General features: G+C 48.9%; 1 protein-coding gene across 1 annotated transcript in view; it reads right to left on the reverse strand.

The window, feature by feature from the left end:
• Window positions 1-794: 794 nt before the first annotated feature.
• The window catches only part of LOC311525770 (uncharacterized protein), a gene marked incomplete at both ends in the record, with an annotated part of 17,375 nt that continues 4,142 nt past the window's right edge, over window positions 795-14,027 (reverse strand). Inside the window, one exon of the mRNA XM_084638110.1 lies at window positions 795-922. Within this exon, the coding sequence (XP_084494236.1) occupies window positions 795-922 (128 nt within the window). The remainder of the gene's footprint in view (window positions 923-14,027) is intronic.

A 14,027-nucleotide genomic window follows, 5' to 3' on the forward strand; every position in this document is an offset into this window, starting at 1 on the left:
CCACAAGGCAAGTCAAAGTGGGATGCACAGGCATGGAAGTCCCCCTGGAATTATTCAAGGACACAACTTGGCTCCCCATCTGTATTGTGAACACGTAATATGTTCATGTCCATATGTCTTAAGAGCAACTCTTTCCCTGTGTTACGAATAGCTCTTCATCATTTAAAGCAGAAACAACATTTAATGCTCGGATGGCTCATCCAGTGTTACCAACCCCCGAAAGTTTAAAAAAACCATGAGTCAGACCCAAAACCTTGAGATTGCCCCTGAAAATCATGGGATTTTTTAAATAAAAGATATTGGGATTTTTGGTCTGTCTTTTGCTTTTTGAACTCCCCTCTGGGAGGGTGCATGGGACAGGTACAGTGTTGCAAATACTCCCAAATGCACAGAGCAAGGTGATTCTGGCCTCACTGCAGGGCTTTCATGGCTGCCTGGTGGGGCAGAGCATCCAGTTCCCCCCCAATCCCTATTAGTCTCGTTCATTCATTCTCTGCCCCGAGGTCCTCCCCCAATCTGGCAATTAATTATGCAACTCTTCAACCTCCTCATCAACTTTGTCCCCCGCAACCCTCACCTCTGCCCTCCTTCTGCCCACACCTGTGCTCCTCCGGCATTTCCAGGGGTTATTCGCTCCCCTACTCTCTTCCCAGGCATGGTGCTGGGGTATGGAGAGGGGAGATGCAGATCTAACAGGGAACAGTAGGAGGTCTATGCAAATATAATAAATGTAGTGAAGTCCCAGCAACTTCAGTGAGCAGGGCATGCAGTTAGCATGGTGGAAGATGGACCAGCTAGGCCTCTTCTGGATGGACAGCCTTATGGTCTCTGGTCTCATGACAGGCCAAGAAGACGGAGGCGTCATACTGAGCAACACCTAAGAGCTCTTCATGTGAATTACCATCGATGGGAAAAATGTCCCCTTGACAGAAAATGGAGAGGGAAAATTGTGAGCACGGCCAGGGATCTCCATCGTCAGCAGAGCCGGGGGGACCTGTCCTGAACTTCTGTGATTACAAGGTGAAGGTTACATTTAAACATTCCACGGCGGTGCCGGAAACCCAGACACATGGACACTGGGCCAGTGGATAAGAGAACTGGAAAGTGAAACTGATTACTACTGGAGCGTATCATACTCGCGCCAGTGAGCTGAAAGATTTGATGGTGGCTGGTATGAAACAAGTGGGCGGGTTCTCTGGCCAGCTCTTGAGTGAGCAGTACCATTTGAGTATGTTTCCTAAATCAGACATGACACGCCCAGGGGGGAGCCGGGGAAGAGGGAGGAATGCGGAAGACAACGGGGAAAGATCATGAGCTATGATTGTTATTGTACCATAAGGACACTTTAAAAAAAACCCATAATCAAACTGTATCTGCATCTAGCAACCTGCTGCTGTTTCTCACAGAACAGCACCTGCTCTAAGGAACCTCCCCAGCTAGCCCATCTTGCCCTTCCCTGCACATTTCTGAGACAGAAGGGAAGTTCAGCTAAGAGGTCACTTTTGCCCCAGCTACACGGCAGTGACGGCTCCTCTGGGCAGGCAGTGTGGGCGCTGCCTTCCTGGCGTTGACACCGACGGACGGTGATCGCCTGGAACCTAGCTCCCGGTCACACTGGCACACGCCTCCGTCTCCTACCTCTGGAAGTCACTGGTCTCCAGGGCCTAATGTCTGAAGATCAAGACGAGGGTAGAGGCTTCCAGGTTTCTGCTGTGTACGAGGAGATCAGGATGTACAAGAGCCGGAGCACAGATCACTGCCAGCTCCCTGATAGAGGAGGTTAGTGTTGGGCAGGGGGCGAGGCAGGCAGGGGTTGATAGGCTGGGAAAGGGCAACAGTGACTCTGAAAAAGATTTGGTTGGAGGAGGTTGACAAGCATCTGAACCAGTACAGCACTGTGGCCAAAACAGCTAATGCGACCCTGGGATGCATAAACAGGGGAATTTCGAGTAAGCGCAGAGAGGTTATTTCACCTCTGTATTTGGCACTGGTGCAACTGTTGCTGGAACCCTGTGGCCAGTTCTGGTGCCCACAACTCAAGAAGGATGGTGATCAATTGCAAAGGGTTCAGAGAAGAGCCACGACAACGATTAAAGGATTGGAAAACGCATCTTATAGCCATAGACTCCAGGAGCTCCATCTATTGAGTTTAACAAAGAGAAGGTTAAGGGGTGACTTGATCATGGTCTGTAAGTCCCACATAGGAAACAAATATTTAACCATAAGCTGTTCAGTCTAGCAGAGAAAGATCTAACACGATCCAATGGCTGGAAGCTGAAGCTAGACAAATTCAGACTGGAAATGAGACAGATTTTGTTTTAACCAACAGTAATTAACCCACTGGAACAATTTATCAAGAGCCATGATGGATTCTCCATCACTGGCAATGTTTAAAGCAAGATTGGATGCTTTTTCTACAAGACCTGCTCTGGGAATAACTTTGGGGGTGCTCTCTGGCCTCTGCTCTGAAGTAGGTCAGACTAGATCATCACAGTGGTCTCTTCTGGCCTAGGAGTCTCTGAATCTAGGTAAGTCACCACGTGCTGTTGCCAATGGCTGGGTTGGCCAACGGCTTTGCAATGTCAATAGGCTCAGGACTAGTAATAGCAGGGGTGATTATTCTTGAGCCAGGTGCTCTCACAGCCTTGTCTCTGGTAATACCTGAGCCCTTAACCTGCCCAACGCTTGACCTGGAGGAGAGGGGAGAGGAGTTAGCAAAGGAGACAAGCCTTTCTTTCCATTTGTTATTCACGCATGCCAAAGGGCAGGTGCTCTGTATGTGAGGCACAGAAGAAAGGGCTAATGAAGTCCATTCCACATAGACGGGGACTGACATGAACGAGGATCTGAACTATTCCCAAGTGTGAGAAAGTTCAGCTCCAGAGTCTGAGCAGCTGCAATTCACTATATATCCTCCTGGTACCAGGGTGTGGGACCCATAGAATCATAGAATCATAGAATATCAGGGTTGGAAGGGACCCCTGAAGGTCATCTAGTCCAACCCCCTGCTCGAAGCAGGACCAATTCCCAGTTAAATCATCCCAGCCAGGGCTTTGTCAAGCCTGACCTTAAAAACCTCTAAGGAAGGAGATTCTACCACCTCCCTAGGTAACGCATTCCAGTGTTTCACCACCCTCTTAGTGAAAAAGTTTTTCCTAATATCCAATCTAAACCTCCCCCCACTGCAACTTGAGACCATTACTCCTCGTTCTGTCATCTGCTACCATTGAGAACAGTCTAGAGCCATCCTCTTTGGAACCCCCTTTCAGGTAGTTGAAAGCAGCTATCAAATCCCCCCTCATTCTTCTCTTCTGCAGGCTAAACAATCCCAGCTCCCTCAGCCTCTCCTCATAAGTCATGTGTTCCAGACCCCTAATCATTTTTGTTGCCCTTCGCTGGACTCTCTCCAATTTATCCACATCCTTCTTGAAGTGTGGGGCCCAAAACTGGACACAGTACTCCAGATGAGGCCTCACCAATGTCGAATAGAGGGGAACGATCACGTCCCTCGATCTGCTCACTATGCCCCTACTTATACATCCCAAAATGCCATTGGCCTTCTTGGCAACAAGGGCACACTGCTGACTCATATCCAGCTTCTCGTCCACTGTCACCCCTAGGTCCTTTTCCGCAGAACTGCTGCCTAGCCATTCGGTCCCTAGTCTGTAGCGGTGCATTGGATTCTTCCATCCTAAGTGCAGGACCCTGCACTTATCCTTATTGAACCTCATCAGATTTCTTTTGGCCCAATCCTCCAATTTGTACAACCCCAGATCAGGGCTATGGAAGAACAAACACATAGACAGCTCCAAAGAATCCCTCGAGATAGCTCATGAAATCCAGCTGCTGCTGGGACAAAGCACCAGGGGAGCTTGGTTAGCTTCAGACTGACCTCCCCATGCCAGATGGGTCCAAGAGAGCTGCTGGCTCTTTAGTTCTGCATGGATATTCTCCAGGCCCCACTTACTGTTCCATCCTTGGCACCGGTGCAAATGGAGTAAAACCCTACCATTTGGATTCTGTGGGATTTGACACCCAATTTGCACTGGTGTAAATGGCGTGGCACTGAGGAATCAACTTAGTGTGGTAAGCAGAGGTCCCTAACCAGGGGGTGCACACAAGTCCCTATACCTGGACGTTTCAGCAATCAAACATCCTTCCTCAGTGTTGGTGGAATGAAGGCCAAGACCCTCAAAGCTTTTTATGCACCTAACTCCCCTAGATTTCAACCAGTCCAGCTGCATTTCTAACATGCCAACGGCTATGATACCTAGACTCCTCGGGGCCCAATTCCTCTTTACCATGCACCTTCTATTGCCATGACCACCTGGAGCAAAGGGAGTGTCCAAATGCTAATGAATCAGGATGGTTCCTATGGGAATTAGGTGCCTAAACACCTCAAGGATCTGGGCCTACATCTGTATGAAACACTCACTTTACTGCAGCTATAAATAGCAATGGAAGGTGCAAGGCAAAAATCTTGCTATTACAGCCAGGGGCGTATTGGAAATGCAGCTGCACTGGATTAAATTAGATTGATCTAACCAGAGCGGTTGTTGTGGGGTTTCCCCACCACCTTGTTAGCCACAAAAAATGGCTACAGAGAAAACTTAAGAAACTATTTAATCTGAAATATTCCCCTTGGGGGACACATGTGAAAAACAAAAAGTCCCATGAGGTCTTAACAGAGATAGAAAAGTATCTGTTTGGTCTGAGGTACTCTAACTTGCTGTGTCTTAGTGTGAGTCACCCAATCATGTTCAAACTGCTTAATTTCAGTTTTACTGTCTCATGGCTTTGTCTGTGTGTGGTTTTTGCAAAGGCCATTGTGAATGCAGTCGCTCTCACTGTGCAGCAGCTGGTAGGAACAGGGGCTGGTCTTCTCCCCTCACCGTTTCCAGAAGGTAGCAGCAATGGGTGAATTTCAGAAGGTGAGAGAGCCCAGGTCTAGGTGAAAGTTCATGTTGGTTCCTATTTTATCCAACTGGCATATGCAGCCCAAGTAAATATTTCATCTCTCTCTCCCCTCTGCTGTTTAGTGGAATATGATTCCTCACGCTCTGGTATCATTAACGCAGATCATATCTTGCATTTTTATAGTGCCTTTCATTCTAAAGGATCTTAAAGTGCTTCACAATCTACTGCGTATATAGACAGCACCAGACATGCAGCCACCTCTGGGGTGGAGGACAGCGATAAACCCATGAATTGCACTGGAGGAGGGGGATTTTGTCTTAGGAGAAGTGCTTTTGCAAAAATGACATGGGATTTTTAATATCCTCACAGGAGACCTCATCAGAAAGACCGCCTTCCTTGATACTCAGTTTAGCTACCTCGGAAGGATGAAGGATTGAATCAACTGAACCTGCAATTCCAGGGCACCTAGTTACCCCTAGCCTACTAAGCCTCCACTCTGGCATCACTGTAGCAGTGTCCTGAGGCACTGTCCTTGCACAGGAGTGGGGCAGAAAGGGTGACAAATGTTCTGGTGTGATGCCGTCCAGAAAGGCAACCTCTGCAGCAGTGGGAAAGAGGTGGGGTTGACAAAATACTTCATTTCCTCCCACATAGAATCGTAGGACCGGAAGGGACCTCAAGTGATCATCTAGTCCTGACCCCTGCACTGAAGGCAGGACTAAATATTTGTATATGTCCCATCACCGGACTAGGGTGACCAGATGTCCCGATTTTATAGGGATAGTGCCGATATTTGGGACTTTTTCTTATATAGGCACCTATTTCCCGCCCCCCCCCCCCCCGTCCCGATTTTTCACATTTGCTATCTGGTCACCCTACCAGAAACACAGCTGGAATTTGGCCGCCAGACCTAGCAAGGCTCCCCCATGTTATGTGGTTCAGAGACGTAGGCAGGGCTTGAACTAAATGGGGAAGAGGAATGGAAGCCTGTGCAGAGATTCCAGAAAGGTAGGGACAAGGCAGAGCAGCAGGGAAGAAAGGGTTAATTTATATATTGGGGGAGGCTGTTAGGAAGCCACGTTTATTGCTCGGGACAGATGCCCAAGGCCCAGTCAGCGTGTGGGGAGCGTTGCTTTCCAAGTGCACCGTGCATCTCCACCGACCCTGCAGATCAGTTCGTCCTGATGAGGTGCCTACCCGGGCTGTTGCAAGTTAACGCACTGCTAGAATCCTGCTTTGGCGCCTGAAACTGGAATGTCCCCATCGACAGCCCTGTTCTAATTCTGTCCCACGTTTCTATTCCCAGCATTGATTTCCAGACAGCAGGCATCCTGCAGTTCCAGTAAACAGCTACCTCTACAGCCATTCTTCAGAGCTGCGCTCCCACCCCAAGCCCCGGTGACAGGAGCTCACCCCCCGACAGTTAAAAGGAGATGCTCGGGCCGCCTCAGAATTTGTGTACAAGCCCTTCGGGTGATGCCATTCTAAAGAAGTGTGGTCCGGGGTTACAGCCTGGACTAGGAGCCTGGGTCCTGTTCCCAGCTGTGCCACTGACTCACTCAGTGACTATGCCTCAGTTTACTTATCTGACAGCAAAGCTGGCTTCATGATTTCAGAGGGGCCCACCACCTGGCTATTCTTGGGGACAAGGAATTGCTCCTCCCAGTCTCTCTCTGCCCCCACCCCCTTTCTACCATGGACTTTCCCTCCATGGTCAAGTGGGAGTAGGGTGACCAGATGTCCTGCTTTTATAGGGACAGTCCCGATTTTGGGGGCTTTTTTTTTAAATATAGGCACCTATTACCCCCCCACTCCCTGTCCTGATTTTTCACACTTGCCCTTTGGTCACCCTAGGTAGGAGGGGGATCCCCCCAACGTGGCTCAAAGATGGGGCCTGCCCCACTCAGCCAGCCCAATGGTTCCCAGGGCTGGGGAAGCCTGGTTTGACTGCTGCTTGCCTGGCTCACACAGTGCATGTTACATTTCTGCCTGGATTGCCATTGCAGAGGTGATTTAACACACAGCCCTGTAGACAGGGTTTGCAGTGGGAATGCTGCCGTCAGCTGCAGGAGGAGTTGTAATCAGCGCAGGGAAAATCCAGCTCTTTGGTGTTGGAAAGCACAAACACCATTTTGGTGTTGCCACTATGAGTGGGCCCATTCCAGCATTTCTGAGCACACTGCCTCGGGGTGGGGGGGGAAGGAGGGGGGGACGGACTATTGCAACTTTTCCTGAGGAGTTTGCATGTGGATGGCATAGCGGATGGGAAGTGATGGATTAAGAACCAGCAGCTTGGCCTAGTGGATTGAGCAAGAGACTGCAAGCCCTTAATTCCTGATTTCTAATCCAAGTTCTGCCTCTCGCATTCCCAGTGGCCTTAGGTAAGTAACTTCTCCTCATGGTTCTCCTTGGGTAGAAAGGGGATGTTCCTGAAAAGGTCTGATGTGCATGACTGTAGTGCTAAGGGCACCAGTCACAGATCAGGGCCCCACTGTGCTAGGTACAGCAGAGACATGGAACAAGAAGCCAGCTCCTGGCTCAGAGAGCTCACAATCCAGGGACTGACACCATGTTAAAGGGGGCTGCAACAAACCACCAGCCAGGGGAGAATGAGGGGAAAGAAATTCACATGCCTGTCATTTACACAACTGTCGCTAATGGAAAAATAAGAATATTTTACTCATTTGTCCCCAAACAAACTCACCAGGGGTTATTGGGGCAGTCAAATTTTGCAAGCCTGGGATATTGTCTTTGCTTTCACAGAGGTTAAAATCTGTTCAGAGCTTTGGAAAAGCAGCCTATCCCCTAGACTGGGTGGGAGGCCTGGGCTTGATTCCTGGCTTGGCCGCTGGTCCGCTGAGAGACCTCTTTGTCTTGTCTATTTAGATTGTAAGCTCTTTAGGCTCCTCAGTCTGGCAGAGAAAGGTCTAACGCTCCAATGGCTAGAGTGAAGCTAGACAAATTCAGACTGAAAAATAAGGCAGACATTTTTAACCGTGAGAGTAATTAACCATTCGAACAACTTACCAAGGATCGCGCTGCATTCGCCATCACTGATAATTTTAAAATCAAAACTGGATGTTTTTCCAAAAAAATCTGCTCCATGAATAACTGTGGGGATGTTCTATGGGGTGTGTTATACGGGAGGTCAGACGAGATGCTCACAATGGTCCCTTCTGGCCTTGGAATCTATGAGTGTATGGGACAGGGGCTGTTGTAGGGGGGGGGTGTAGCACTTAGAACAGAGATGGGCAAACAGTCCCGCGGGACCGTCCGGCCCGGCCCTCGAGCTCCCGGCTGGGGAGACTGGCCCCCCTCCCCTGCTGGCCCCCCTCCCCTGCAGCCTCAGCTCGCCACGCTGCCGGCATTCTGGGCAGCGAGCTCCAGGCAGGCAGCGCAGCGGTATGGCTGGCTCCGGCCGGGCGGCACGGCTCTGAGCAGCATGGTAAGGGGGCGGGGAACGGGAGGGTTGGATAAGGGGCAGAGGGTCCCGGGGGGGAAGTCAGGGGACAGGGAGCAGGGAGGGTTGGAAGGGGCGGAGGTTCGAGCGGGTGGTGGTCAGGGGATGGAGAACAGGAGGGGTTGGATAGGCATGGGAGTCCTGGGGGACCTTTCAGGGGGTACAGTGTGGATAGGTGGTGGGGCAGTCAGGGGAGAGGGAGCAGGGGGGGTTGGATAGGGGGTGGGGCCCTGGAGGGGCAGTTAGGGCTGGAGGGGGTCCCAGAAGGGGGCTGTCAGGGGACAAGGAGCAGGGGGGATTGGATGGCGTGGAGGTTCTGGGGGGGCGGACAGGAGACAGAGAGAGTTGGATAGGTGTGGGGGTGTGGATACAGGTCAGGGCAGTCCAGGGACAGGGAGCTGGAGGGGTTGGATAGGGGGTGGGGTCCTGTGGGGCCTGTCAGGGTGTGGGGGTGTGGAGAGGGGTCAGGGGGGCAGGCGGGTTGGATAGGGGGTGGGGTCCCGGGAGGGGGTGATTGGATGGGTCAGGGGTTCTGAGGGGGGCAGTCAGGGGGCGGGAAGTGGGAGGGGGCAGGAAGGGGTCAGGGGTCAGGCTGTTTTGGGAGGCCCAGCTTTCCCTACCTGGCCCACCATACAGTTCTGGAACCCCGATGTGGCCCTCAGGCCAAAAAGTTTGCCCACCCCTGACCTAGAACAACGGGTCCCTAATCTTGTTTGGGTGTTACTATCACACTGCAGCTGCTAATAATCATCAAGCAGGTATTGTTACATCCAAGTCAGTAAATAAGTAAGTGAAGGAGACACAGAGAAGTAAAGTGACTTTGCCACCAACTCATTTTGGAGCTGTGGGCCACTCAGGAGCAGATCCCTGGAGTTCTGACTTGCAGTCCTATGCTCTAGCCACTAGACAGCCCTTCTATGCCTATGCAGTCTTTGGCCACTTCCCTAAGACTGCCAACTGGAGCTGGACAAATACCGTACAAAAGTATTCATGAACCATGAGCGCGTTCTCTTAAACCACACTCAGAACCCCATTAATTCATTTTCCTCAATCATCCATATGAGCAATACCTTTGTTTGTAGAGAACAAGAGCCTTGTGAGTACTCACATGACCATACATTGGCAGGGAGGGTGTTTGCATGGAAATGTTTTTATGGTCCTCCAAAAGTTTCACTCATCCAATCAGCAAGTAGAAACAATGTCACGTGACTTAGACAACCAAATGAGAGTGAGAATCCACACCACCAATAATGCATCATGGCAGGGCCCACTCACTCCTACCTCTTTTCATCTCCACACACAGCTCAGAGACCTTTTGCTGGTAAAACACCTGTGCAGTTTATTCACAGTATTGGCTTCTGTCACCCTTATATACTGTACAGCCTTACTCCTACAGAGCCCTCCACTTTTCTCTGCATGCCTCAGGAGCTACTTGCTTCCTTCTGTCCTACTTCCTTCCAGTGCCTTTTGCACCATCAGCCTAATGGATTAATTTAGCCTGGTAATTCTTCTCAGCCTATCAATTAGGGACAGCTCTTCTTAATGAGGTCTGCTCTGGAGAAACTGGTTTGGTTTGCAGTGACCAGAGGGCTTGTGCCCACCCAACCTCAGATTCCTAATAGGTGCTGTTTCCCAGCACTCTGTCACATAGAGGAGGGTCCAAGGCAGAGACTGCTACTCAGACATAGCAAGATTCGAACCTGCAACCCCCTGAATTCTGAGGCCACTGATCTAACCCCCTGAGCTATGTCACATAGAGACTGAGTTATCAAAGACACAGTCCAATGGAACAGGTTGCAAGCAATCCGGGGGCTGAAAGAGGTTTGTGCAAAGGGTTTGTCTAATAATTTTAAATAATGATGATACCTGGGAAAATCCAAGTCTGTATGCAGATAATTCATGACCAGAAAAAAAGGAATAGATTCAAAGAATAAATGAATGAGCGCCTAGCTCAATGGGGGGCTGCTCCATGTAATACTAATAATGATAATGTCAAAGAATAGTTCATGCTATTCGCCTCCTGGCAAGGGTAGTCAAACCGGACATAGCCTGCAACCTCAATTCACACAGAGCACCTCACAGCCGTCCAAAGACGTTTTGTTATTACCCACTGGGTCTAGGTTTGAACTTGTGAACCTCAAGTGAAAGACCCATCTTCTTCTGCCTCTTTTCGTCTCATGACAAAATATCTTTACAGACAGGAGGAGCAGTCCAGCATCACTAGTCAATCATCTTCTTTTCAGAATGAAAGACCCATATTCCATTTTAATTCCCTGGGTTCAGTCAGGCCCTGTGGAATCCTCTGACTAAACTCACGGCCAAATTCCTCGTTTAGGGTCTGACCCTGCTCCACTGAAGTCAGCAGGCATCTTATCTTTGATTTCAATGGAAGCATCAGCAAGTAAAGGCAAAGGGACCATACAGAAGCCATCTGTTGTTACTGTTCCTTCCTTTGTAGGTCTTTTAATCTTCTTTCTCCCCCTCTCCCACAATATTCGCTCTACTTAGTAGCACTTTCCATCCGTAGATCTCAAAGCATTTTGCACAGGGAAGTATTCTTATCCTCATTGTACAGATGGGGAAATGGAGGAAGGAAACAGTTCAGTTACTTGCCTGAGATCACACCGTGAATGAGAGGTGCTGCCGTATCACAGCAATGATTGGGATGTCAAGAGCAAACTAGAAAGAGCTATGTGTTTCTGAACTGGCCATCACCCTTGTCCCTGGGCTCTCATAGCTACTCATGCTCCCAAGGCATGGAGTTATTAAAGGCAGAAGTTTAAAACCAGCAGTCAACAATGTCTCCTCTTACGTTGCCCTGGTCCATTGTTTTCAAAGGAGCAGGGGATGTTTGTTGACTGTGTGTATGTTGGTTACTACCAGTTTTGAGGATTTTCCATGTATCGCATGTCCCTCCAAGCCACAGTGCACTGACCCAGACACAACACTGACAGCTGCAGAGTAAATAAATAAAAACAGAGTATTTTGATCTTGGTGGGGAAGTGTTGGGGGGGAGGGGAGAAAGATCAGTCAGACAGAACAGGAGGGCCACAGCTGTGAAAGGAACAGATGCAGCCCAGGGAGAGTGAACGTAGGGAGCGGGGACTGAAGTTCCGCAAATGTAAGCAATGTTGGAAAGTCTTGGAGAGGGGCATGCATATTTGGGACAGGTGGGAAGTGTTTACATTAAAATAAGAAGGGCAATCAGCTGAAAGAATGCTGGTCACATTACCTGTGACCCAAACTGACCCAAGAAAAAGCCCAGCACTTTGACATCTCTGTGCATCTTGTTTCTCTTCCACCCCAGAAGGCCATTTACTACAGGCCCAGTCCTGAGCACTCTGAATGTTCAGTAACCTTAGTGGCAGCTGCAGAGCACTGAGGCACTTGGGCCCAGATCCTCGGAGGGATGGGAGTTAGGCACCTAACTACCTTTGGGGATCTGGGCCTCAGAACCTTGCTGGAGTAGGCTCCAAATCACTCTTTGTGAATACACCAAAGCATTCCCCAAGCACATTCACAGAATCATAGAAATGTCGGGCTGGAAGGGACCTCAAGAAGTCATCAAGTCCAGCTCCCTGCGCTGAGGCAGGACCAAGTAAACGTAGCCCATCCCTGATAGGGATTTGTCCAACCTGTTCTTAAAAACCTCCAGTGACGGGGGCTCCACAACCTTCCTTGGAAGCCTGGTCCAGAGATTAACTGCCCTTGGAATTAGAAAGTTTTTGCTAATATGTAACCTACCTCGTTGTCCTACCAGGCCATGGAGAACGATTGATCACCATCCTCTTTATAACAACCTTTAATACATTTGAAGACTGTTGTCAGTTCTCCCTTCATTCTACTTTTCTCAGGATTAAATGTGTCCAGGTTTTTTTAACCTTTCCTCTTAGGTCAGGTTTTCTAAACCTTTGATCATTTTTGTGGCTCGCCTCTGGACTCTTTCCAATTTGTCCACATCTTTCCTCAAGTGCAGTGCCCAGAAATGGACAAAATACTCCAGCTGAGATCTCACCAGTGCCAAGGAGAGCAGGACGATTACTTCCCCTGTCTAACATATGGCACATTGTAGTTTTCAGTCCTGATGGAGTTTTCATCACAATACAGGACTGAAATGGCCCTCCTGGGTCATGGACTCCAGCCCTGTCCTATAATCAATCCCTAATATAATTTTCACCTAGCAGAAGTCAATTCTCCACAAGTGAGCTGTAGCTCATGAAAGTTTATGCCCAGATAAATTGGTTAGTCTCTAAGGTGCCACAAGTCCTCCTGTTCTTTTTGCGAATACAGACTAACACGGCTGCTCCTCTGAAACAAGTATAAACTGTACTGTGCGAAGAGTCACATACAGCTTTCTCCAGCCTTTATAAAATGGGCCACCTTTGCCAAATGGAAGTCAGGCTGCTGTTGGCCTATGTTACAGAGCAGGTAATCCTCTGCAAGCCAACTCCAGCAGCCCTGGAACTTCCTGGCTAGCTGAGCTGTTCCTCATGCTATACATGACACAGTCAGCTATTGTGCCGGGCATGTATTCTGTAGACCAGCGGCAACGAAATATCATTGATCTGTATGGAGCTTTGTTCCAGGGCTCCCTTTCATTCAGGCACCTTTACCCATTTAGAAATACAGTCACAGCTGGCAATATTGACAAGATGTTGTCCTTTCATCCAAGGGTCTCAAAGAGCTTTATATAAACAGTAACGGGGGCGTTTTCAAAGGAGCCAATACACGTTAGGTCCCCAAGTCCTGTTGAATTTCCAGGGGGCTTGGGGAGCTGACCCTCGCTCTAATTAACTAACCCTCACAAATCAGACCAGTTTGCATAGCACCTCTTACAGTGGAGCTCCACCCTGCTTGGCCTCTTGCTGTCACCACAACACACATGCTAAATAATAGTAAAAGAGACAGAACAATGATTAGAGCAGAGCGGGGAAGTGGTTGGCCCAAGGTCACAAGGTGGGTCAGTGTCAGAGCCAGGAACAGAAGCCAGGAGTTCCAGCTCCTAGTCCTGGGCTGGCCCTCTGTGCTCTAAGCCTACAGTCTCTTCCAGGCATTTACTGCCTGACATGACTTATGACTGGCTCCAGGTGGAAACTTTTGTCAGTGCAAGTATTTCACTAGAGGATGCTCAAAGGCTACTGGGGGGTGGGGTAGAGTTGATCCTTTCCAGCCAAGTTAGAGGAAGAATTATAAACATAAGGTCAAGCTGAGAAGCATTCTCTGAATTTATTCACACCCTTTTCCCGAGATAAAAATAACTTTATATGTTAAGTTTAGGCCCACAGAAAGCCCAGAGGATAGCAGGGGATTATCGGAAAAGGACAACAGGGCAGTCTAAAAGAGTCAGGAGGGACATTGGGAATGGTTTCCATAAGGGGTATCATTAATGCAAACTTTATATACATGACCACTCTATAGATGTTCAAAGAGTCATTAGCCTTTCTGGTATCACTGTAAATCCAGGGATCTAAAAGCACGTAAACTATGCCTTCCATTTTAGTTATACAGGGTATATAAATACCAGTGGATCATGAAAAATATGTCTGTTACAGGACTAAAAGTCTTTAAAGAGGCACAGAGTGATAACAAAAGTGTTGAATCACAAAAAATAATCTCAACAATTTGCAATTAGTATCAAATATATTCCTTA

Source organism: Lepidochelys olivacea, assembly GCF_965140295.1.
Source record: "Lepidochelys olivacea isolate rLepOli2 genome assembly, chromosome: 9".
NCBI classification, from domain to species: Eukaryota; Metazoa; Chordata; order Testudines; family Cheloniidae; genus Lepidochelys; species Lepidochelys olivacea.